At 39.2% G+C, this 23,451-nt stretch overlaps 3 protein-coding genes across 5 annotated transcripts in view; all 3 read left to right on the forward strand.

Annotated features, from left to right (window-relative positions):
* Positions 1-1,334, forward strand: part of LOC103507690 (molybdopterin synthase catalytic subunit-like) — a 22,527-nt gene extending 21,193 nt beyond the window's left edge. For 2 of the 3 annotated variants that reach the window (XM_017443440.2, XM_026822496.1), the window contains 2 exons: positions 965-1,095; positions 1,264-1,334. In XM_017443440.2, coding sequence (XP_017298929.1) covers positions 965-1,063 — 99 coding nt within the window. In that variant the 3' untranslated portion in view covers positions 1,064-1,095; positions 1,264-1,334. Of the gene's footprint in view, positions 1-964; positions 1,096-1,263 lie in introns of those variants that run through there. The other variant, XM_017443441.2, reaches the window with a different exon arrangement.
* A 3,334-nt stretch (positions 1,335-4,668) lies between these two features.
* LOC103507691 (BTB/POZ domain-containing protein KCTD3-like) lies at positions 4,669-13,702 on the forward strand. Its single transcript, XM_017443434.1, has 9 exons — positions 4,669-4,715; positions 5,338-5,498; positions 6,577-6,670; positions 8,943-9,148; positions 10,354-10,557; positions 11,076-11,154; positions 11,695-12,008; positions 12,237-12,480; positions 13,567-13,702. Exons 1-9 carry the CDS (start codon positions 4,669-4,671, stop codon positions 13,700-13,702), a joined length of 1,485 nt encoding a protein of 494 aa, XP_017298923.1.
* Positions 13,703-13,893: 191 nt separating this feature from the next.
* LOC103507692 (pseudouridylate synthase 7 homolog) lies at positions 13,894-21,934 on the forward strand. Its single transcript, XM_026822490.1, has 8 exons — positions 13,894-13,906; positions 14,391-14,687; positions 15,131-15,280; positions 15,940-16,167; positions 16,516-16,598; positions 19,724-19,967; positions 20,791-21,004; positions 21,379-21,934. Exons 1-8 carry the CDS (start codon positions 13,894-13,896, stop codon positions 21,491-21,493), a joined length of 1,344 nt encoding a protein of 447 aa, XP_026678291.1. The 3' UTR covers positions 21,494-21,934.
* The last annotated feature ends 1,517 nt before the right edge of the window (positions 21,935-23,451 follow it).

Consider the following 23,451-nt stretch of genomic DNA (forward strand, 5'->3'; position numbering starts at 1 on the left):
AACCCGCGGCCTAGCGATCATGTAAGAAATCGCGTGCTGTTGGCGGGTAGCTTCCCGCCCAATGGAGGGTAACACCCTTATTACTAAAAAACAGCATAATCCAACCTCAGTGATGCAGTAGTTAATGCGCTGGACATTGGATCTGGAGGTTGGTGATTCGAGCCCAAGTCAAGTCATAAATTTTATCTAGGTGTAATAATGGGGGAACGATATTTGTGACAAGCATTTAAGTGTTATTAACACAATTAAAAATTCTTTTTTTCCCCCTAAAACAGCATTCAATCAACTGATATCAAATAGTTTGTACAGGGTTAAAATGAAGACTATAGAGCTATAGACCAATGGGTTTAATGGGTTGGTGGTTCGAGTCCAAGTCAAGTCATAAATTTTATCTGGGTGTAATAATGGGGGAACGATATTTGTGACAAACATTTAAGTGTTATTAAACATTTAAGTGTCTTTTTTTCCCCTAAGAGAGCATTCAATCAACTGATATCAAATAGTTTGTACAGGGTTAAAATGAAGACTATGGAGCTATAGACCGATGGGTTTAATGAGCTGTTTTTTATTTCAGGTGTTTTCAATAGAGGACATAGATGAGAAGCTTATGTACTTGAAATCTCAACTCTCATAGAAAAAAGAAAAATGGAGGGTAACACCCTTATTACTAAAAAACAGCATGATCCAACCTCAGTGATGCAGTAGTACAGTAGTTAATGCGCTGGACATTGGATCTGGAGGTTGGTGATTCGAGTCCAAGTCAAGTCATAAATTTTATCTAGATGTAATAATGGGGGAACGATATTTGTGACAAACATTTAAGTGTTTTTAACATAAGTAATTAAAAATTCTTTTTTTCCTAAAACAGCATTCAATCAACTGATATCAAATAGTTTGTACAGGGTTAAAATGAAGACTATAGAGCTATAGACCAATGGGTTTAATGAGCTGTTTTTTATTTCAGGTGTTTTCAATAGAGGACATAGATGAGAAGCTTATGTACTTGAAATCTCAACTCTCATTGGCTGGAAATGATGACCAATCAGGAGACTCGGATTCCTGACAGTAAAAATCTAGGTACCTACTTATCTTGACATTTTTTTTTTCATTATTATTATTGTTATTATTTCAGGTGTTTTCAATAGAGGACATAGATGAGAAGCTTATGTACTTGAAATCTCAACTCTCATTGGCTGGAAATGATGACCAATCAGGAGACTCGGATTCCTGACAGTAAAAATCTAGGTACCTACTTATCTTGACATTTTTTTTTTCCAAGAGGTTTGATAGAGGGAACTGTCACTGCTAAGGTCTTATCGTCCCGAAATCGAAGAGAAGGAAGATAGGAGAAAGCCAGCCCCGGGCGGGAATCGAACCCGCGGCCGAGCGCTTACAAGGCAGACGCGCTACCAACCAAGCCACCATTCATTGAGTTTTTTTTTCCAAGAGGTTTGATAGAGGGAACTGTAACTGCTAAGGTCTTATTGTCCCGAAATCGAAGAGAGAAGGAAGATAGGAGAAAGCCAGCCCCGGGCGGGAATCGAACCCGCGGCCGAGCGCTTACAAGGCAGACGCGCTACCAACCAAGCTAACTACGCTGGCTTTCATTGAGTTTACTTTTTATTATGAACTTCTCTAAAGTGATGATGTAACATTGGCTACAAATTTTGCGTGATCAGTTAATGTATTCTTATTTACATATTATAAAAATTATTTACTACCTTAACAGGTTTGATTTGATACCTAGAGGAAACTGTAACAACGGAGGTCTTATCGTCAGCTGTTCCAAGAACGAACCTTATCTGTTTAGGACAAAGTTCGCCCCGGGCGAGGATTGAACCCGGGAGCTCGCAATTATTTAATTACAAATTCATTATTTAAGCCATTGTTGCCAAAATAAAGTGCCACTTACAAAATCTACGAGTATTATAATTTTGATTGTAGTGACAAATAGCGTGGTTTACAAATGCAAAGGATCTGATAACCAGGTCATTTTCCTGGAGAAAAAAATGTAAAAAAGGTAATAAAAAAGGGGGTAAATTAACTTAATAATAATATTGTTACAGTGTTTTTATTTTATTAGGTGAGTAGAATTTGAAAGTCTACTAAACAAAAAAGGAATGCAATGAAAAATAAATCTAGCGTGAAGTGTGGAGTCATGGAAAATTAAAAAATATAAAATTAGTACAAAAATATGTTACTTTGATTCCTTACATGTATGAAAAATAAATAAATAAATAATCTAAATTTTAAATAATGAATACATACCTACATATATTAGCAGTTTCTCTGTCCCTCTTCTTCTCTTTCTTTCTCCCTCTCTTTTTCTCTTTATCATTTTTCTCTCTCTCTCTCTCTCTCTCTCTCTCTCTCTCTCTCTCTCTCTCTCTCTCTCTCCCTCTTCTTCTCTTTCTTTCTCCCTCTCTTTTTCTCTTTATCATTTCTCTCTCTCTCTCTCTCTCTCTCTCTCTAAAGTTAGTTCATTAGAGATTACTTAAGTGAAATCACAAGTTTAGTAACTGTACAAATTCAACAACCATCAGTCTCCTAGCACCGAGATTATACAAACATAAACATTGGATGAAAGAGCCCCTTTAGGACAATCCTGTCAGTCTAATGGCCAGGTCCAAAAAGTGAGTTTAAACTTTTAGTTGAAGTTAAACTCTTGTATTAAAGCAATCTGAGTGGCTGATTTTTTTTTAATCAACTGATCAAATTGCTTCATCCTAGAGAGAAACTTACATGGAGTTTGAGGGTGTGTTTATGTACTGGGTTGAGATGAGCTCGGACGAGGTGAGATAGGATATTGTTTCTACAGCTTTGCGTTGGAGTGGTAACTTAAGCAAGGATAGCGTGGGATTGTTGGGCATTTTTTCTAACCCTCTGTCCCGGCGGCAATTTTTAAAATTTATTTTATACTTTTTTTATTTGCTTTTTAATTCGCTTGTTTTAATATCTAATATAAATGAAAAGTATAATATAAACGTGCAAACTAGAGATAAAAAGTAAAAAATGAATTCAGATTGTACGCGTTGCGGAAAAAAAATCAAAATTTCGAATTTCCCGCCAACTTTACACGCTCATGAAGGCTCTGTGTTAAGTTACCACATCATTTTCCACTTGCCAAGAACATCTCAGAATGGCCTATCTCAGCCCTGTTCATAACCACGGCCTGATTGACAAGGTGCACCTGCTGACTCTCCCCCTCCCCACGTCCTAACGTCATCTCCCCCCTGTAAGAGGGGGAACTCATTTCTTTCGCCAAGTGATAATTTCCCGACACATTTTTTCCCCAGAAAGTACGGGGACAGGAGGGAGGGGGAACTTTCAGCACCTTGTGTTGGGTCTTGAATTTTTCAAAAACTTCATCAGATATTCCAGAAGCGCCGTTTTGAATTTTAATTTATGTAAACTTGGCAGAAAATTATACCAACCCAACCTACCCCCTGGTTTTGGTGACAAAAAAAAAGAAAAAAAAAAGTGAGAGTGTACGTACATTGTACATGGACTTAATTACACAAAAATTGCATTTATGCTTTTTAAAGTTCGAGTCCTGACGTCCTCTTCTCAAAGGAAAACAATACATTACGTAATTTAGGTTTTTGAGGCTGATGATTAAAAAAGGCGGACATTTTGCTATATTTTAAAAAGGCGGGCGGGCGGAGGACAAACGTATAAAAAGGAGGACATGTCCGCCGAAAAGCGGACGTCTGGGTAAGCCTACTTGCAGACAAATTAAAGGAAAAAAGGGGGAAAAACAATAAGTCAATCTTCCAAGTAGGTGCCCAAGTATTTTAATTAGTTAGATACTTCATTAAGTAAAACTTGGAACTTGCTTTGTTTGTTCAATTTTACTTTGGTTGCTTTTTCACTTACGTTTTTGATATCTTCAGGTGTGAGGGCACCTTCTATATCTTGTTTGTTTGCAAACACCAGCAAGGTTGCTCCAGCTAATCTCTGAAATTCGGACAAGTAAACTTAGTAAATCAAATATTTGATGAAAAGTTGAGTGATAAGGTCTTATTATTATTTTCTTGTCTTCTTTTTTCTTTAGAAAAGGAATAAAGTCTCCATAATAATAATTAAATTTACCCATCAACTCTTTTTCTTACTTTCTTCAAAACAGATTCCTTCATATGTAAGTACCTACTTAAGTTAACTCTTTGGATTCACTCATGAGTAGGTAAATAAAATACTCAAATTGCAAGATCCAAGTAGATTTTTTTTTTCAAGTACCTACTAGGCATGCTATTTTTACTCAATCTTTTATTACCTCTTCCTGTAGAAGTTCATGTAGCTCCCGAGCACAGTCTTCTTGAGTGCAAGTATAGTGTAACTTTAACCTTCAATAGTTTATTGCCCAACATTATAGTGCTATACTAAAAACCGCGACAGTAAAGTGGCCTACCTCAACACATTAAATAAAATGCCCTACTAATTTACAGGAACTCAGCTGACTACAGGAATGGCAGGAATGGTGGTTCTAGATAAATCTTATGACTTGGACTTAAACCACTAAACTCCAGATCCAAAGTCGAATGTGTTAACCACTACACCACTGAAGTTGGTGAGTTTGTTATACAATGTGTTTGATAAGACCCAGTAGGTAACCTTTTAACTTTTGATAGCTGGGAATTCTTCAATGCTGGTTAAAATAGAAAATGGCCTATGGCTTATTGTTTTATGGTGTCAGAATCCAAGTTCAACCTCTCAGAGTTACTAGGGGTTAAGATTTAAGGCTAGGGGTACGACTAAACAGATTCTTGTAGGTTTAGGTGCTGAATATCCTAGTAGGTAACCTTTTAACTTTTGATAGCTGGGAATTCTTCAATGCTTGTTAAAATAGAAAATGGCCTATGGCTTATTGTTTTATAGTGTCAGAATGCAAGTTCAACCTCTCAGAGTTACTAGGGGTTAAGATTTAAGGCTAGGGGTACGACTAAACAGATTCTTGTAGGTTTAGGTGCTGAATAACATGGTATCATTAGGTTTTCGTTATCTTTCACTTTTTGCATCTTTTGATTGAGTGCAAGGATAGTGTAACTTTAACCTTCAATTTAACGTTTATTGCTCAATATTATAGTGCTATACTAAAAACTGATACAGAAAAGTGGCCTACCTTAACATATTAAATGAAATGCCCTACTAATTTACAGGAACTCGGCTGACTACAGGAATGGCAGGAATGGTTTGAACGGAGCAGCCCAGGGGCATTCTAGAACCGCCTCACTGGATTTGAGACACAAGAGAAACCAATATTATAGTGCTATACTAAAAACTGTTACAGTAAAGTGGCCTACCTCAACACATTAAATAAAATGCCCTACTAATTTACAGGAACTCAGCTGACTACAGGAATGGCAGGAATGGTTTGAACGGAGCAGCCCAGGGGCATTCTAGAACCGCCTCACTGGATTTGAGACACAAGAGAAATTCGTCGGCTGATTTGAATAAACTGATCAAGAATGATGTTAGCCTCGTGTTTGGATGTAACCAAGGTATCTCACATTTCATGTACCTAATCTAAGTTTCATTAATAAAAAAAGGCAAAGTTTTATTATTTACACTTGTAGCTTCAACTGTATGTAGGGATCAAATTTTTAGATTAAATATACCTACGAGGTGCGAGCTTAGTTAGCTTGAAGGCGCTAGGTCGCGGGTTCTATTCCCGATCGGAGCGGATTTTTATCTTAAACAGATGTGGCACAAGAGAAATTCGTCGGCTGATTTGAATAAACTGATCAAGAATGATGTTAGCCTCGTGTTTGGATGTAACCAAGGTATCTCGCCTTTTTCTGTAATCTAAGTTTCATTAAAAAAAAAGGGCAAAGTTTCATTATTTACACTTGTAGCTTCAACTGTATGTAGGGATCAAATTTTTAGATTAAATATACGAGGTGCTTAGTATTACATACATACATACGTACGTACGTACATACATACATACATACATACATACGTACAGACCATGGGCTAAAAATCACTTTTTTGACATCAGGGGATCCCAAAACGGATATTTCCATTTCCCGATTTTGAACATTTGGACCGATAAAAATCACTTTTTTGACATCAGGGGATCCCAAAACGGATATTTCCAACCATTTCCCGATTTTGAAAATTTGGACCGATTGCAATACTTTCATTATCAGGGGACCCCAAAACGGATATTTCCACCCATTTCCCGATTTTGAAAATTTGGACCGATTGCAATACTTTCATTACAGTATAGCCGCTAAACTGTAGTAATAGAAAGTAAAAAGGGCAAAGTTTCATTATTTACACTTGTAGCTTCAACTGTATGTAGGGATCAAATTTTTAGATTAAATATACGAGGTGCTTAGTTAGCTTGAAGGCGCTAGGTCGCGGGTTCTATTCCCGATCGGAGCGGATTTTTATCTTAAACAGATGTGGTTCGTTCTTGGAAAGCCTGGCTTTCTCCTATTATATCTTTCTTATCACTTTGCTTTAGGGACGATAAGATTTTATCAGAAGCAGTTCTCTCTATCATTTTTTCCCCAAGGGTAAGTACGAGTGATGTTGATTGCCTAAATGTTGATTTGTTTGATTTCATTTCAGTGTCCAATTGGGCGGATCCTTTGCGAGTTCAAATCATCAAAGCACATCATCATTGGATAGCAGTAGCTTATGCTCATTTCCTAGTATGTTATAGGTGAGTTTTATACTGCATATTTAGAACACATAATTCTTAGGAATATTCCTCTAAATTTCAGCTTTTTAGGAGTTGGGGTTCCAAAGATGTTGTTGTTGTTGTTGTTTGCAAATGTCAGGTTATTTGACTACTAGGTCATTTTACCCCTGGCTTCCCAATATTTACCTACAATGTCATTGCTGGCTTCCAAGGCAGGACAGGAGTTCAGGTGAACTGAGTTCATAGGACTGTTTATCAGCTTTTTAGGAGTTGGGGTTCTAAAGATGTTGTTGTTGTTTTTGTTTGCAAATGTCGGGTTATTTGACTACTAGGTCATTTTACCTCTGGCTTTCCAATATTTACCTGCAATGTCATTGCTGGCTTCCAAGGCAGGACAGGAGTTCAGGTGAACTGAGTTCATAGGACTGTTTAAGGAACATAAGGAACAAATAGGGCAGCTTTTTAGGAGTTTGGGTTCTAAAGATGTTGTTGTTGTTGTTTGCAAATGTTGGGTTATTTGACTACTTGGTCATTTTACCTCTGGCTTTCCAATATTTACCTGCAATGTCATTGCTGGCTTCCAAGGCAGGACAGGAGTCAGGAGTTCAGGTGAACTGAGTTCATAGAACTGTTTAAGGAACAAATAGGAGAAGATTTTAGACCAAAGCGGTGGAGATGTTCAGCCAAACAGTCGAAAATGAGCAACAGCGGCCTTTCGCGGTAGATTAGGGATGATGTCATGGTTGTTAAGTATTTGCTGCCACTTTTTTCCTTGTCCCTCTTTACACAATCTTTTGTTCAATCTTTTAAAATTCTCCGGGGTTCTAAAGATAAAAGATAGTGTGTGACTGTGAATAAGTGGACTTCCCTCTTTACGCAATCTTTTGTTCAATCTTTTAAAATTCTCCGGGGTTCTAAAGATAAAAGATAGTGTGTGACTATGAGTAAGTGGACTTAATTGTTTAATCCTAAACAGATGAAGTGTAAAACTAAGAACTGAACTAAAAAATGATCTTTATTAGATACCTATCTAATATTTGTTTGTTTTTTTTTTTTTTGTGTGTGTCACAGCGGCCTTTCTCGGTAGATTAGGGATGATGTCATGGGTGTTAAGTATTTGCTGACACTTTTTTCCTTGTCCCTCGTTACGAAATCTTTTGTTCAATCTTTTAAAATTCTCCGGGGTTCTAAAGATAAAAGATAGTGTGTGACTATGAATAAGTGGATTTCCCTCTTTACGCAATCTTTTGTTCAATCTTTAAAAATTCTCCGGGGTTCTAAAGATAAAAGGTAGTGTGTGACTGTGAATAAGTGGCAGATTAGGGATGATGTCATGGGTGTTAAGCATTTGCTGCCACTTTTTTCCTTGTCCCTCGTTACACAATCTTTTGTTCAATCTTTTAAAATTCTCCGGAGTTCTAAAGATAAAAGATAGTGTGTGACTATGAATGAGTGGACTTCCCTCTTTACGCAATCTTTTGTTCAATCTTTTAAAATTCTCCGGGGTTCTAAAGAAAAAAAGATAGTGTGTGACTATGAGTAAGTGGACTTAATTGTTTAATCCTAAACAGATGTAAAACTAAAAACTGAACTAAAAAATGATCTTTATTAGATACCTAGATACCTATCTAATATTTGTTTGCTTGTGTGTGTGTGTTTTTTAATGACTTTAAGGCAGTATCTATTTTACACTTATTCCTAATTTCTTATTCTTCTTTCCCCCTCAGACTGAAAGATTCATCAGTAAAATTCTCTGGGGTTCTAAAGATAAAAGATACTGTGTGACTATGAGTAAGTGGACTTAATTGTTTAATCCTAAACAGATGAAGTGTAAAACTCAAAACTGAACTAAAAAATGATCTTTATTAGATACCTATCTAATATTTGTTACTTTCTATTTTGCTTGTGTGTGTGTGTTTCTTTTTTTTTAATGACTTTAAGGCAGTATCTATTTTACACTTATTCCTAATTTCTTATTCTTCTTTCCCCCTCAGACTGAAAGATTCATCAGGTTGGCAGCAAGTGTTCACGTCGCCACACATTGAGAACTACATCGAGCGGGTCGCAATTAACGCCAAGATGTCACAGTCCAGTGGGGGCGGGGGCTCGGAAACAGCGGCTTCCAAAATGGTGGCCATATCGTATGGGAGTCAGGTGCGCCTGTGGGGCATCTCCGAACACGGGATACGCACCAATATAGGTGAGGAACTTGATGATTTATTTTTTTTAATGACTTTAAAGCAGTATCTATTTTACACTTATTCCTAATTTCTTATTCTTCTTTCCCCCTCAGACTGAAAGATTCATCGGGTTGGCAGCAAGTGTTCACGTCGCCACACATTGAGAACTACATCGAGCGGGTCGCAATTAATGCCAAGATGTCACAGTCCAGTGGGGGCGGGGGCTCGGAAACAGCGGCTTCCAAAATGGTGGCCATATCGTATGGGAGTCAGGTGCGCCTGTGGGGCATCTCCGAACACGGGATACGCACCAATATAGGTGAGGAACTTATGTTTTAGACGATCATTTTAGCTGAATTATGTTCATACCTATTAAAAAAAAAAGGTGATCATAGGTGTATTTCCTCTCAGTAAACTGACCACTGGTACAATAAAAAGTGAATGGAAGAGTGTTCAATTTTCCATAGGTCAGTTTACCGAAAGGAACAAACCTTCTGTTTAAATTGGACGAAAAAGTTATGGCGAAAGAGAGTTTTTTAAGGGCTCCTACAAACCCTCTCCCTACTCAGTAGAGCCCAGAATCTGAAGATATTCTCTTTATATGTGCTGAACATTTCTGTCAAATTTCATCAAAATCTGACAAAACATTTGGGAGTTATTTATGGTGAAACATTTAGCCTGTCGAATTAGGACATGTAGTCCCTTTATCTCAACAGTTTAATATTGCACCACTTTATTTGCTCGCTTTCCTCCGGTCCCACTCGGGCTGGGTGAACTTAATGTGAGTAGGTAGCTTGTTGTCACCAAAGACCTTAGTAAGTTATTCAGTGACGTTAAATCCGGAAGGAATTAGTTATCAGCTCATCGTCGTAGGAAAGTTTAAAAATGCAAAGGAATATTGATTATTAAAACTCGTATTTTAATTAATTTGGGCGTATTTTATCAATACCTCTAGGTACCATAAAAACGAAATGTTGGTGCTTTAAGGAAAGTTGGAGTTTTTCAACCATTGCAGTGGCACGACTTTTAGTTGCGCCTAGTCGCCTGGAAAACCATAGAGTATCTAGGTATCATTTTCACAGGTTTGCTTTTAGGCGACTACGCGCTTTTAAAAATCGCGTGACTACGCTTCCAATATGCGATGGGTCTTAACCATAGTCCCTCTCCCTCTCTCTTCCCCCCAGGTACATTTAATTTGAACGTGAGGGTGGAGTATTTGTTTTTCATCGGTTCTCAACTTGTGGCCCTGTCCCCCACGGGTAAGATAGGGGTGTCCGCCCGGGACAGATTTTATCCTAAACAGATAAGGTTTGTTCTCGGAACGACTGACTTTCTGCTATCCTGTTTTCCTTCTCTTCGCCTCGGTGAAGATAAGACCTTAGCAGTTACAGTTCCCTCTGTCAAAGAAGAAGAAGAAGAAGAAGAAGAAGAAGAAGAAGAAGAAGAAGAAGAAGAAGAAGAAGAAAAAGAAGAAAAAAAATTGTTCGCTCAATTAACTATATTCTCCCTCTCTCTTCCCCCCAGGCACATTTAATTTGAACGTGAGGGTGGAGTATTTGTTTTTCATCGGTTCTCAACTTGTGGCCCTGTCCCCCACGGGTAAGATAGGGGTGTGGCATGCAATGACTCACCACTGGCAGATACAGGACGTGGTACCCATAGCGTCATTTGATACGGCCGGTTCATTTCTACTGCTCGGATGTAACAATGGATCTATCTATTATATTGGTGAGTACGACAGAGAAAAGTTATTTTAGCCAGCCTAGTTAGCTTAGTTGGTAGCGCGTCTGCCTTGTAAGCGCTAGGACGCGGGTTCGATTCCCGCCCGGGGCGGATTTTATCCTGATGGGATAGTGTTCGTTCTCGGAACGGCTGGCTTTCTCCTATCCTGTCTTCCTTCTCTCTTCGATTTCGGGACGATAAGACCATAGCAGTTACAGTTCCCTCTGTCAAACCTCTTTAAAAAAAAAACTATAATTAGCAAAGCTAATCTGGGGACAGTGGACAGATAATACTGAACTGGGTCTTTGACATTTTGACACTTGCATACACAATAAAGCACGAAAAAAATTGTGCCACAATTATGATTCACCAAATAATTTAAATCGGAGTTAATTTATGCATCGTTGTCGAATACGTTTAACTAAATTATGAATTTGTAAATTACTCATCATGTCAAAGTTCCACTAATAACTGACGTGTGCCCTATAATCCACTAATTTGTTCGACCACTAATTTGAGTGTAGGCCTGAACGATTCAACTATGAGCTCAATATACAATAACCCTACGGGAGACATCGTTCACCTCAATGTTGGAGGAACCAGGTAAATATCTTGTTGTTCAGAGAACTGTAGAATGTAGATCCAACTCACCCTCTGTGTCTACCTACAATCTCGAGTTGAAGTGTTCGGTAATCTCTGGAAACACTGAAGACTGATTGGTGTTGGGTATATTGTCCGACTATCGGAGCATGCTCAGATGTAATGTGTGACTATAAGATGAGATTATTCCTCAGAAAAGTGGCTCTATAAAAGCCTCCATAAGCACAGTGGGGTCTAAAACTGAGTGAGCAAATGTAAGACATGTGCAGGTTATGAATACTTGAACTAGTCACAAGGAAAATACCTATAGGACACAAAAAATGATATTGTTGAGGTGGTTAGAAGCACAAGATCAGTTGAAGTGTTTGAGAGAGTTTGCAAATAAATATTTTTATCAAGCTCAACCAAAATCTGATAAACCATTTGAGTTATCATAAATATTGTCCAATGTGGTCTAGCATTACTTAAGTAAATATTACTAGTTAGCAATATTTCCTATTTATAAACCTATTTAGACTGATTGCCTTCCTATTTTGATTTCAGATTTTCCACATCCATTCAAACCCTCATGTGGGTGCCAGACTCATTTTTTACTGCTCTCCTTAGTGGACGTATTTCAAGCTTGAAAGATGAAACTGGAGCCATATTTATTGATAGAGATCCCAAGGTTTTTGCCATTATCTTGAACTACTTGCGTACCCGGGATATAGATTTGAAAAGTACTGACCTGAGAACTTTACGGCATGAAGCAGAATATTATGGCATAGCTCCTTTGGTGAAGAGATTGGTCTTGTGTGAAGATTTGAACCAGTCTTCTTGTGGAGATGTTTTATTCTACGGTTATCTACCTCCTCCATGTAAGTATTGAAAGCTGCTTGTATTCAACTGAGGAATGTTATTTTATAAAATATGTATGTAGAAATGAAGAAATAATTATACATTTTTGTAAACAAATAAACAAACTGCCAATCTCTGGCTGCTTGCTAAAAAAGTACAGTATAGCAATCAATCTTTAGATATTTGTTTTCATATTGTCTCAACTGATTCATGCTCATACTCATATTCAATATAATGTGTGTCTCCAGGCATTCCAGCTCAAGACAACATTGCCTCTACCAAGCAAGATGACCCGCCACCCACCAATGCCCCTCGTGCTGCCCCTGGCTCCATAGTCCGAGTGCCTGACATTGCCGCTACTCATCCTAATCCCCCACCCAACTCCCCATCAGCACCACCGAGTAGTCCAGCCCTGCCCCACACACATTTGCCTCACCAGAGATGTCACTCGAGGAATTCAAGCCTGGATCTACGTGTCTCGTCTTCATCTAGGTGAGACCATGAGATCCTTATTAAAAAGGAATTTCAATTGTGTTGAGCATTGTTAAATGCTTGTCACAAATATTGTTCCCCATTTAATAGATCTAAATGGCAGATCACTGATATCAAGGAATTCAAGCCTGGATCTACGTGTCTCGTCTTCATCTAGGTGAGAGCATGAGATCCTTATTAAAAAAGGAATTTCAATTGTGTTGAGCATTGTTAAATGCTCGTCACAAATATTGTTCCCCATTTAATAGATCTAAATGGCAGATCACTGATATCAAACAAAACTCTTTGTGGACCAGGGTGGTTACTGATTGTCAACAAGGAATAAAGTGCCTATAAAGAAATCATCTAAGGTTCTAGATAAATCTTATGACTTGACTTGGACTTAAACCACCAAACTCCAGATCCAAAGTTGGCAGATCACTGATATCAAACAAAACTCTTTGTGGACCAGGGTGGTTACTGATTGTCAACAAGGATTAAAGTGCCTATAAAGAAATCATCTAAGGTTCTAGATAAATCTTATGACTTGACTTGGACTTAAACCACCAAACTCCAGATCCAAAGTCGAATGTGTTAACCACTACACCACTGAAGTTGGTGAGTTTGTTATACAATGTGTTTGATAAGACCCAGTAGGTAACCTTTTAACTTTTGATAGCTGGGAATTCTTCAATGCTGGTTAAAATAGAAAATGGCCTATGGCTAATTGTTTTATGGTGTCAGAATCCAAGTTCAACCTCTCGGAGTTACTAGGGGTTAAGATTTAAGGCTAGGGGTACGACTAAACAGATTCTTGTAGGTTTAGGTGCTGAATAACATTGTATCATTAGGAGAGTTACTAGGGGTTAAGATTTAGGGCTAGGGGTACGACTAAACAGATTCTTGTAGGTTTAGGTGCTGAATAACATGGTATCATTAGGTTTTCGTTATCTTTCACTTCTTGCATCTTTTGATTCTTGAGTGCAAGGATAGTGTAACTTTAACCTTCAATAGTTTATTGCCCAATATTATAGTGCTATACTAAAAACTGTTACAATAAAGTGGCCTACCTCAACACATTACATAAAACGCCCTACTAATTTACAGGAACTCAGCTGACTACAGGAATGGCAGGAATGGTTTGAACGGAGCAGCCCAGGGGCATTCTAGAACCGCCTCCAAAATCAAAGATAGAAGGAGGACAAGACATGAAAAAGCCCGCTGGCAAGAACAAACTGTTTAAGATAAAGTTTGCACTGGGCAGGAATTGAACCATCAACCTACCACTTAGACTGGCTTTCAACTGTCCTTAATCTAATTGTTGTCAGGTTGTCAATGATCTTCAATATGTTCTTTGATCAGACAATTACCAGTTGTTTATAGAGTTGACTGTTTAAAGAGCAGTGGTGTAGGAATCAAACTCTTGACCTGGCAATGGTACTTACAAGTCAACTTTTTAACCATGATAATTTGAAGTCATTAGCTCTCCAGGCCACCCTTCACAAGTTGAAAAACATGATTGTACCTGGAAAAAAAAATCTCACCTGAACCAGATAAGTATGTATTAGGCTAGACTCATTGCCAACAGGTGTAAATTGAGCGGTCACTTCATATCCTTGTTTTGACATCATCCTGGAAAATAGAAATGTTAATTAAAATATGTAAAACTCTCATTTATTAAATCTGCAATGTCACTGTTACCACTTTCTGATCTTAGCATATTGATCACCCAAGCAAAAATAGTGATGTTCCCTCCCAGGCCCAAGCAAGATGTCTTATGGGGCCATAGGGTATAATCACATAAGGTATGACAGAGAAAAAATATATCCTTTCTTTATTCTGCCATCACCATTCGGCTACAACTGAAGCCACTACAACAACAACAAGACATGTTTGAGAGTTGATTTTGATTTAGAACATTTCATTTTCAGGCACCAAAGACAAGCGGGGTGTCACAACGCAGCGCGTCAGTTGCAAGTATCTCAACTACGCCGACGTACGTCACTTGGATTTGTACCGCATCAAGATGGGCAACTTCGCATACAAGGACACACCACTTAACTTGGGCGATTTGAAGGGGAACTTTTTCCGTATCGCAATCCGAAATGTGACCGCTACGGATGAGAGCATTGAGAAGACCATGAGATTGTTCAAGGAGAACGGGTTTATTAACTATTTTGGCCTGCAGAGGTTCGGTAATAATCCGTCTGCGGCGACACATGATGTTGGTGAGTGCCTCTCACTTTTTTTCTAACTTAGATACCAACCTTAGTAGTAGTGTACTGGTTAGCACGGTGGACTTTGTGACAAGCATTTATCCTGCACTTCGTGTCTCTTCTCTTCTCACCTCTTTTCTTCTTGAAACAAGATCTCTGTCGGTCGGAGGACTTTCAAACTGCTGATGAAAACAACGAGAGATACAGGGACACATTTTTTGGAGAAGCTTCAAAACTCGACCTGTCTAACAGGACTATGATGTGAAGAAGATATGCATTTAGTTTGTCCTTTTTTATGCAAATCTTGTGAATGATTTTTCCAATTTTGATTAAATTTGAATATATATTATAAATCCATTTTCAAAATCCGTTCCGTTTTATGGTACACAAAAATCTTTCTTTCCATATTCTAATCTGTTTCGTAATTCTGTTCTATTTCGAATTTTGTTTCCCAGGTCGTCTCTTAATTCAGGATGACTGGCGTGGTGCAGTGCATATGATTCTCAGACCCGGACCTAACATGGGCACGTCCATCAAGATACAGAAAGTGGAATTCCTCAAGCATCGCTACCAGGAGACCAAATCCGCTAAATTGACGTTGAGAGGTAGGAAATATTTTAAGTTCTTCAATAAATGATTGTCTGGCTGGGGGACATTAAACAGGGAGGATACCAGTCTGAAATTTCCCTTGCTAAAGAAACAGCAAAGGTTGAGTGCGAAGGACATCCACTCGTAAAATTTTTGTAGCCAAAACCAAATGTCAGCCCAAAGCAATCACCCTCGTTAGGGCTGATTGAGAGGCTGACGAAAAACGCCGACCCCGTCTGAACTTCAATAAATGATTGTCTGGCTGGGGGACATTAAACAGGGAGAATACCAGTCTGAAATTTCCCTTGCTAAAGAAATAGCAAAGGTTGAGTTCGAAGAGCATTCACTCGTAAAATTTTTGTAGCCAAAACCAAATGTCAGCCCAAAGCAATCACTCTCGTTAGGGCTGATTGAGAGGCTGACGAAAAACGCCGACCTCGTCTGCGGAAAAAGGCCCTTTCCTCCCGCAGTCTAAGGAAAAGGTAGCAGTGTGGCTATCTTGAACGAGATTACCTACAATATTATAGGAAAACTTTGAACTACATCTTTCTGACTCCCCGTGAGTTCACTTGACTTGACGAAATAGTAGTGTGTTTCTACTTTAACTTGTCCTTCTTTATTCTTTTCTATTTTCTATTCTACTCTCTTTTATATTTTCTATTCTATTCTTCTTCAGGTGTGGATGACATAGGGTTTCTCAAGTCCAGCATCGAGGCTCGTATTCTACAGGGTCTCGCCACGCACGGCGAGAACGCGTACCTCAACGCACTGGAGAACATCACACGGAACACAGCCACCCTGTATTTGCACGCGTACCAGAGCTTCGTGTGGAATCGGGTGGTTTCGGAGCGGATACGAAAGTTCGGACTCGAAGTGCAAGTTGGGGATTTGGTGCTCATTGACAGTAAGTAGATCGCTGTCAAACTGTTTGGACTGGGCGGGGCGGAGCGCTACCGAGCTCCTTATTAGAAATCGATTTTGTCTCTATTTTATCTTTTTACAGTCGAACCTGTCTAATTGAGGCCCCTGTAAATGGGAAACCTGGATAAAAGGGGAAAATCATGGCCCTTTCATTTACATATATTATGTAATTATAATTGGGAATTTCAACAGTAAAGACCTTGTCATTTACCAGCCTAGCTAGTTTGGAAGGTGGCGCGCCTGCTTTGTGAGCGCTAGGGCTCGAGTTAGATTCCCGCCCAGGGCAAACTTTGGCACAGACATAATGAGGTTCGTTCTCGGAACGTTACAGGTACCCCTGCTCCAGGAACTCAGGAGGAAGTCAAACCTGAGATCAAACAAGAAATCAAATCTGAAGAGGATGCTGATGATGAGGTAAGAGTTTAAGTTTTAAAATAAATAAAAAATGATTTATTGAAAAAAAAAGTTTGTTTGTCAATACACACAGAATATATCATTGTTGTTTGTTTGTTTGTTTGTTTGTTAGTTTTTTATTAAAAAAAAAAGATGTTTGGAACTAGGGTGATTGTTTTGGGCCGAATGACATTTGGTTTTGGCTACAAAAATTTTACGAGTGGATGCCCTTCGCACTCAACCTTTGCCATTTCTTCAACAAGGGAAATTTCAGGCTGTTATCCTCCCTGAATAAAGCACCCCAGCCACCAGCCAGACTTAGCTGGTGTACTCCCTGTTTAAAGTTCCCCAGCCAGACACTATTCTATTATATTCTATTCTATTCAACATATTCTATTCAACTCATGATATGAAACAAAGACCATTCTATTCTATTCAACCCTATTCTATTCAACTCAATTCTATTCTATTCAACTATAGCAATGAAACAACTGATACATTAGACTCGCTCCGGATTTCTGCTAGTAAATCCTTAAGGCATGGCCGTTCATGTCACTCATCCATTTAGTGGTTTTGCTCGGCGTAGCTTAACACTCAATTCTGTTCTATTCAATTATATTCAACTCAATTCTATTCTATTCAACTCAATTCTGTTCCATTCAATTATATTCAACTAATTCTATTCTATTCAACCCTATTCTGTTCTATTCAATTATATTCAACTCAATTCTATTCTATTCAACTCAATTCTGTTCTATTCAATTATATTCAACTCAATTCTATTCAGCCTAGAAACTTCACGGGAGTGCAAGCAATAAGTTCACAAAGTTTCATAGCAATCGGATGAGCGGTTTGGCCAGGCATAAAGTTCGAACAAACAAACATTCATTTTTACTTTTTATATATTAGATTTAATTATTATTCCTCCTTTTCTTCATATTTTTCTTATGAGGATGATGTCATTTGATTTTTATCAAATAGGTCAAGAAGCTGTCTAATTTTCATCTCCCCTGGGTGTTTTCATTTTACCTCGGAAAACGTTTTCCCCTCCATATTGCCTACGACCAGGATGGCAGCAATGGGAATGGCAATGAGACACAGGATGTTGAAATTCTATTCTATTCAACCCTATTCTATTCTATTCTATTTCAGGATGACGAAGAGCCCGAAGAAGTCCTATACGATGTACCCTCGTCCAAAGCCAACATTCACGTGGTTACCGAGGACGATATAAAACAAGGACTGTACAAAATATCCGACGTTGTCTATCCCAGTCCCGGCTACGATGTGAAACTGCCCGAGAACGAAATAGGATCCTGGTACTATGACTATTTGAAGGAGGATGGACTCACTTTGGACAGCTTCAAGAAGAACGTGAAAATATTTTCCCTCTCAGGTAAGATAGTTGATCAATGTCGACTGACACGTCCAGACTGCCTCCACAACATAGATGCTGATGTTGATGGATGCTGTGGGTGCATCATGATCGATGACCCGTCGACAATGTCTGGACATACCTTTATAACGCTATTCGTCCAGAATTGACTGGGATTGAACCAGTTCTCTGCCCAAGAGAATAGAATAGAATAGATCAATAGAATATACCTTGTTTATCCTGCCCGAATAGGACTGAAAAGTCCCTTTACCCCGAAGACTAACAGGAGTAGTTTGGATTTTAGAATAGAAGAAAATGAGACTTTACATAGAGTTGTCTGTGATATGTGCCGTTTCCTCCTTTTTTTTTCGATTTTATCCCTAAACAGATAAGATTCGTTGTCGGAACGGCTGGCTTTCTCCTATCCTGTCTTCCTTCTCTCTTCGCTTTCGGGACGACAAGACCTTAGCAGTTACAGTTCCCTCTTCGCCTTTTCTAGCGTTTTTCGTCAGCCTCTCAATCAGCCCTAGGGTGATTGTTTTGGGCTGACATTTGGTATTTGGTACAAAAAATTTATGACCGGATGCCCTTCACACTCGACCTTTGCTGTTTCTTCAGCAAGGGAAATTTCAGGCTGGTATCCTCCCTATTTAAAGTCCACCAGACTAAGCTGGTCTACTGTATCAGTTCCCTCTATCAAACCTCTTAAATGGTTTTCGTCATTCCGCAGGGAGTTACTGTCGCATCACCTTGAAATGTGACAACGTCCACTGGTCTATCATGCGATATAACACTCCAGATGACGACCTATTCAGCGATGCCTGCGTCCTTATTTTGTAACTTATTGTTAAATACAACTATTCATTATGATTCTATCTCTTCCCCCTATTCCATCATTCTATAATGTTTTAGTAAAGTTATACATAACCAAGACGCTATTCCTTGTCTACCTATCTTATCTTTTAAGGGTGCAATCAATAGTCCTACATACTGGACTCCGCACACAGGAATTTCGTCAGAAAAGTCCCATATTTCAATGTAATGTATTCGTGATTTCGCAGGGAGTTATCGACGCATCACCCTCAAATGTGACAACGTCCAATGGTCTATCATGCGATATGATACTCCAGACGACGACCTTCTCCTCAGCGATGCATGCGTCCTCGCTGGTAAAACCCTCAAGACCTTCACCAAGAAGACCCTGAAGGCGGTCATCCTCGAGATGTCCCTGCCGCCTAGCGTGTACGCTACAATGGCTCTGAGGGAGATACTGAGGTAATAAGTTTATTCTTTATTATATAACACTTTGTTGGGATTTTACAATATTTACAAATAGGTACACAAAACAAAATAATAATATAATAACAATTGAAAATGAATAAATAAAACATATTTTTTTTTTTTTTTTTAATCCAAACTCAGGGTGTCCATTTATAATATCAGTGAATACTTCTCGAACTCGAACAGTAAAGTAGCTTTGTTAACCGTCGACAATGCAACAGAAACCGTCGGCAATGCAACAGAGAAAACCATAATGGAGTTCATTTTTGGGAATTGGATTGACGGACATGTGGATTCTTTTCAATTATATTCAACTCAATTCTATTCTATTCAATTATATTCAACTCAATTCTATTCTATTCAACTCAATTCTGTTCTATTCAATTATATTCAACTCAATTCTGTTCTATTCAATTATATTCAACTCAATTCTATTCTATTCAACCCTATTCTATTCTATTCTATTCAACTCATTTCTATTCTATTTCAGGATGAAGAAGAGCCCGAAGAAGTGCTATACGATGTACCCTCGTCCAAAGCCAACATTCACGTGGTTACCGAAGACGATATAAACCAAGGACTGTACAAAATATCCGACGTTGTCTATCCCAGTCCCGGCCACGATGTGAAACTGCCCGAGAACGAGATAGGGTCCTGGTACTATGACTATTTGAAGGAGGATGGACTCACTTTGGACAGCTTCAAGAAGAACGTGAAAATATTTTCCCTCTCAGGTAAGAATGAAATTGAGCAGAATGTTAGAATACAGGAGTAGTTTGGATTTTAGAATAGAAGAAAATGAGACTTTACATAGAGTTGTCTGTGATATGTGCCGTTTCCTCCTTTTTTTTTCGATTTTATCCCTAAACAGATAAGATTCGTTGTCGGAACGGCTGGCTTTCTCCTATCCTGTCTTCCTTCTCTCTTCGCTTTCGGGACGACAAGACCTTAGCAGTTACAGTTCCCTCTTCTTCTTTTTCTTCGCCTTTTCTTGCGTTTTTCGTCAGCCTCTGAATCAGCCCTAGGGTAATTGTTTTGGGCTGACATTTGGTATTTGGTACAAAAAATTTATGACCGGATGCCCTTCACACTCGACCTTTGCTGTTTCTTCAGCAAGGGAAATTTCAGGCTGGTATCCTCCCTATTTAAAGTCCACCAGACTAAGCTGGTCTACTCTATCAGTTCCTTCTATCAAACCTCTTAAATGGTTTTCGTCATTCCGCAGGGAGTTACCGTCGCATCACCCTGAAATGTGACAACGTCCGCTGGTCTATCATGCGATACGATACTCCAGACGACGACCTATTCAGCGATGCCTGCGTCCTTATATTTGTAATTTATTGTTAAATACAACTATTCATTATGATTCTATCTCTTCCCCCTATTCCATCATTCTATAATGTTGTAATAAAGTTATCCATAGCCAAGACGCTATTCCTTGTCTAACTATCTTATCTTTTAAGGGTGCAATCAATAGTCCTACATACTGGACTCCGCACACAGGAATGTCGTCAGAAAAGACCCATATTTCAATGTAATGTATTCGTGATTTCACAGGGAGTTATCGACGCATCACTCTCAAATGTGACAACGTCCACTGGTCTATCATGCGATATGACACTCCAGACGACGACCTTCTCCTCAGCGATGCATGCGTCCTCGCTGGTAAAACCCTCAAGACCTTCACCAAGAAGACCCTGAAGGCGGTCATCCTCGAGATGTCCCTGCCGCCTAGCGTGTACGCTACAATGGCTCTGAGGGAGATACTGAGGTAATAATAAGTTTATTCTTTATTATATAACACTTATTAGGACTTCACATATTATCAAATAGGTACCGTCCAACATACGTATATTAATAACGAATGAAAGGAATAAATAAGGCCATGGTCTATTTTTTTTTTTTTAATCCGCTACTCGAGGGATGGTCTAATACGTTGGGATATCTCTGCCCATAGAAGCACTTATTCTTCACAATATTCTTCTAGATCTGACCATCATACCTCTATCAAATCAAAATCAAAGGTCTTTTTACCAGGAACACGAAAGTGGTGGTGCAAATTTTGTTTCATTTCATATTTCATTCTTGTTTTCGAGATAGTGATTTTGTAATTTCTTTTTCATTTCTTTTCTTTATCCTTTATAGGTGTTCGACTAATCAGCAGTACCAGATCGGTCTGAGTGAGAAGAGTAAGCCGACGCCCCTGCCGCCTATAGTTACCGTGGTGAAGACGCCGGAGGGATCTTATATTGACTATTAAACCGCGGCGGCTGGTGAGTAATATATTGGACGCAGATTCGAGCGAAATGTTGTCAACTATGTCAAGAGTTGACCATTAGGCCATTTTCTCGCGCATCCCAATGTTTCTCTAAAACGTCTGTGCTGGCTTTCAAGGCAGGACAAGATTAAAGGAACAGAGGGGACTGTAAGGAGAGCGCGAAATAACAACGTATTTTGATTCTAAAGGTGTGCCCGGCCGTCATGGCCGTCGATTGACGAGGTAAATCTATGTTATCGAGGCAGTGTGGACGTTTCAGTCGACATCGATCGATGGCCGTTCGACTATGTGTGGCCACATCTTAATAAGTGTGGTAATATCAGTTATGTGATTTCATTTTGTAAATAAACGATGGAAGTGTGGAATCTAAATCCTAAATGGGGAGTATTGTGCCTCTTCTCGCCCATCTGATGAGAGGCATACTACGGGATGGGCATGCTACGACACAGACCACATGCGTGAATTCTAAACACCAAAGGTACTATCGTCTCGAAATCGTTGAGATGACTAAGATAGGGTAGGAGAGAGCCAGCCGTTCGGAGAACGAACTCTGGTTACCCGTGCACCCGTCTCGTTAAATGATGGATGTGGTACGAGATTTTTAGTTGCCCACGTATAGATGTACGTGTTTTAAAACCCGTTATAGAGACAAAAACTAGTAATTAAGTGAACTGTTAGAATGTAAAAAAAAGGCCCACAAATACGGTCTTACGGTCTTTCTGAAGGGCCAATAAATACTTCAAGGCACATTCTTTTACATCCATGTTATCCAGGAACGGAAAATTTCGGTCAGAAAATTTCTGCCCCGGTCGGGATTCGAACCCAGCACCTCCAGGTTGGTTGAGCGTCAGTGCTCTTGACCAAATTCTAAACACCAAAGGTACTATCGTCTCGAAATCGTTGAGATGACTAAGATAGGGTAGGAGAGAGCCAGCCGTTCGGAGAAGGAACCTTATCTCTTCAGGATAAATTTCGCCCCGGCCTGAAGTCGAACGCTCCACCTGGTTCTGGTGAGGCAGTAGATGGATGGAACCCTTGCTGCCCTTGCGCTTGAAAATGCGCTGGGACAAATGAAGGCGCTTACCTCAGTCTTTGGGGGAAAAAGGGTTTATCTCGGTCTTGCCGAAGATATTGGCTGAAAGGTCCCTTCTAGGCGATGGAACACTCATCAAACAACAACCAACTTACACATTTCTCTTCCATCTGATGAGAGGCATACTACGGGATGGGCATGCTACGACACAGACCACATGCGTCCAATGTAGCAGTTGTTTCATCCCTACAAAATAAAAACGGCGGTGAAACACTCATCTTGAAAAAAAAATCCTCAGAATTGTACAGATTTTTTTCCGAGTGTCCTCGTAGACAATTTAATGTAAATGAGAGTGTTCCCACTGCACACGATACGATTTTTTCCCGAACGACACAAAATGTCCCTGTAGGCAATTTAAGTTATTATTTTTTTTTTAAGAGGTTTGACAGAGGGAACTGTAACTGCTATGGTCTTATCGTCCCGAAATCGAAGAGAGAAGGAAGACAGAAGAGGTTTGACAGAGGGAACTGTAACTGCTATGGTCTTATCGTCCCGAAATCGAAGAGAGAAGGAAGACAGGATAGGAGAAAGTCAGCGGTTCCGAGAACGAACATTATCCCATCAGGATAAAATCCGCCCCGGGCGGGAATCGAACCCGCGACCTAGCGCTTGCAAGGTAGACGCACTACCAACTAAGCTAACTAGGCTGGCTCAATTTAAGTTAAATGAGAGTGTTCCCACTACACACGATACGATTTTTTCCCGAACGACATCGACAAATGGGAATGGGCCATTGGGCCTTTAGTTTTGATGTATCTGTAAACAGATTGATATATTGACAAATATAATATGTCAATAAAGAAGTGACTTTTAGCATAATACTCTATTAAACTTTTAGCATAATGGA

This window comes from Diaphorina citri, unplaced genomic scaffold (assembly GCF_000475195.1).
Source record: "Diaphorina citri unplaced genomic scaffold, Diaci psyllid genome assembly version 1.1 scaffold335, whole genome shotgun sequence".
NCBI classification, from domain to species: domain Eukaryota; kingdom Metazoa; phylum Arthropoda; class Insecta; order Hemiptera; family Psyllidae; genus Diaphorina; species Diaphorina citri.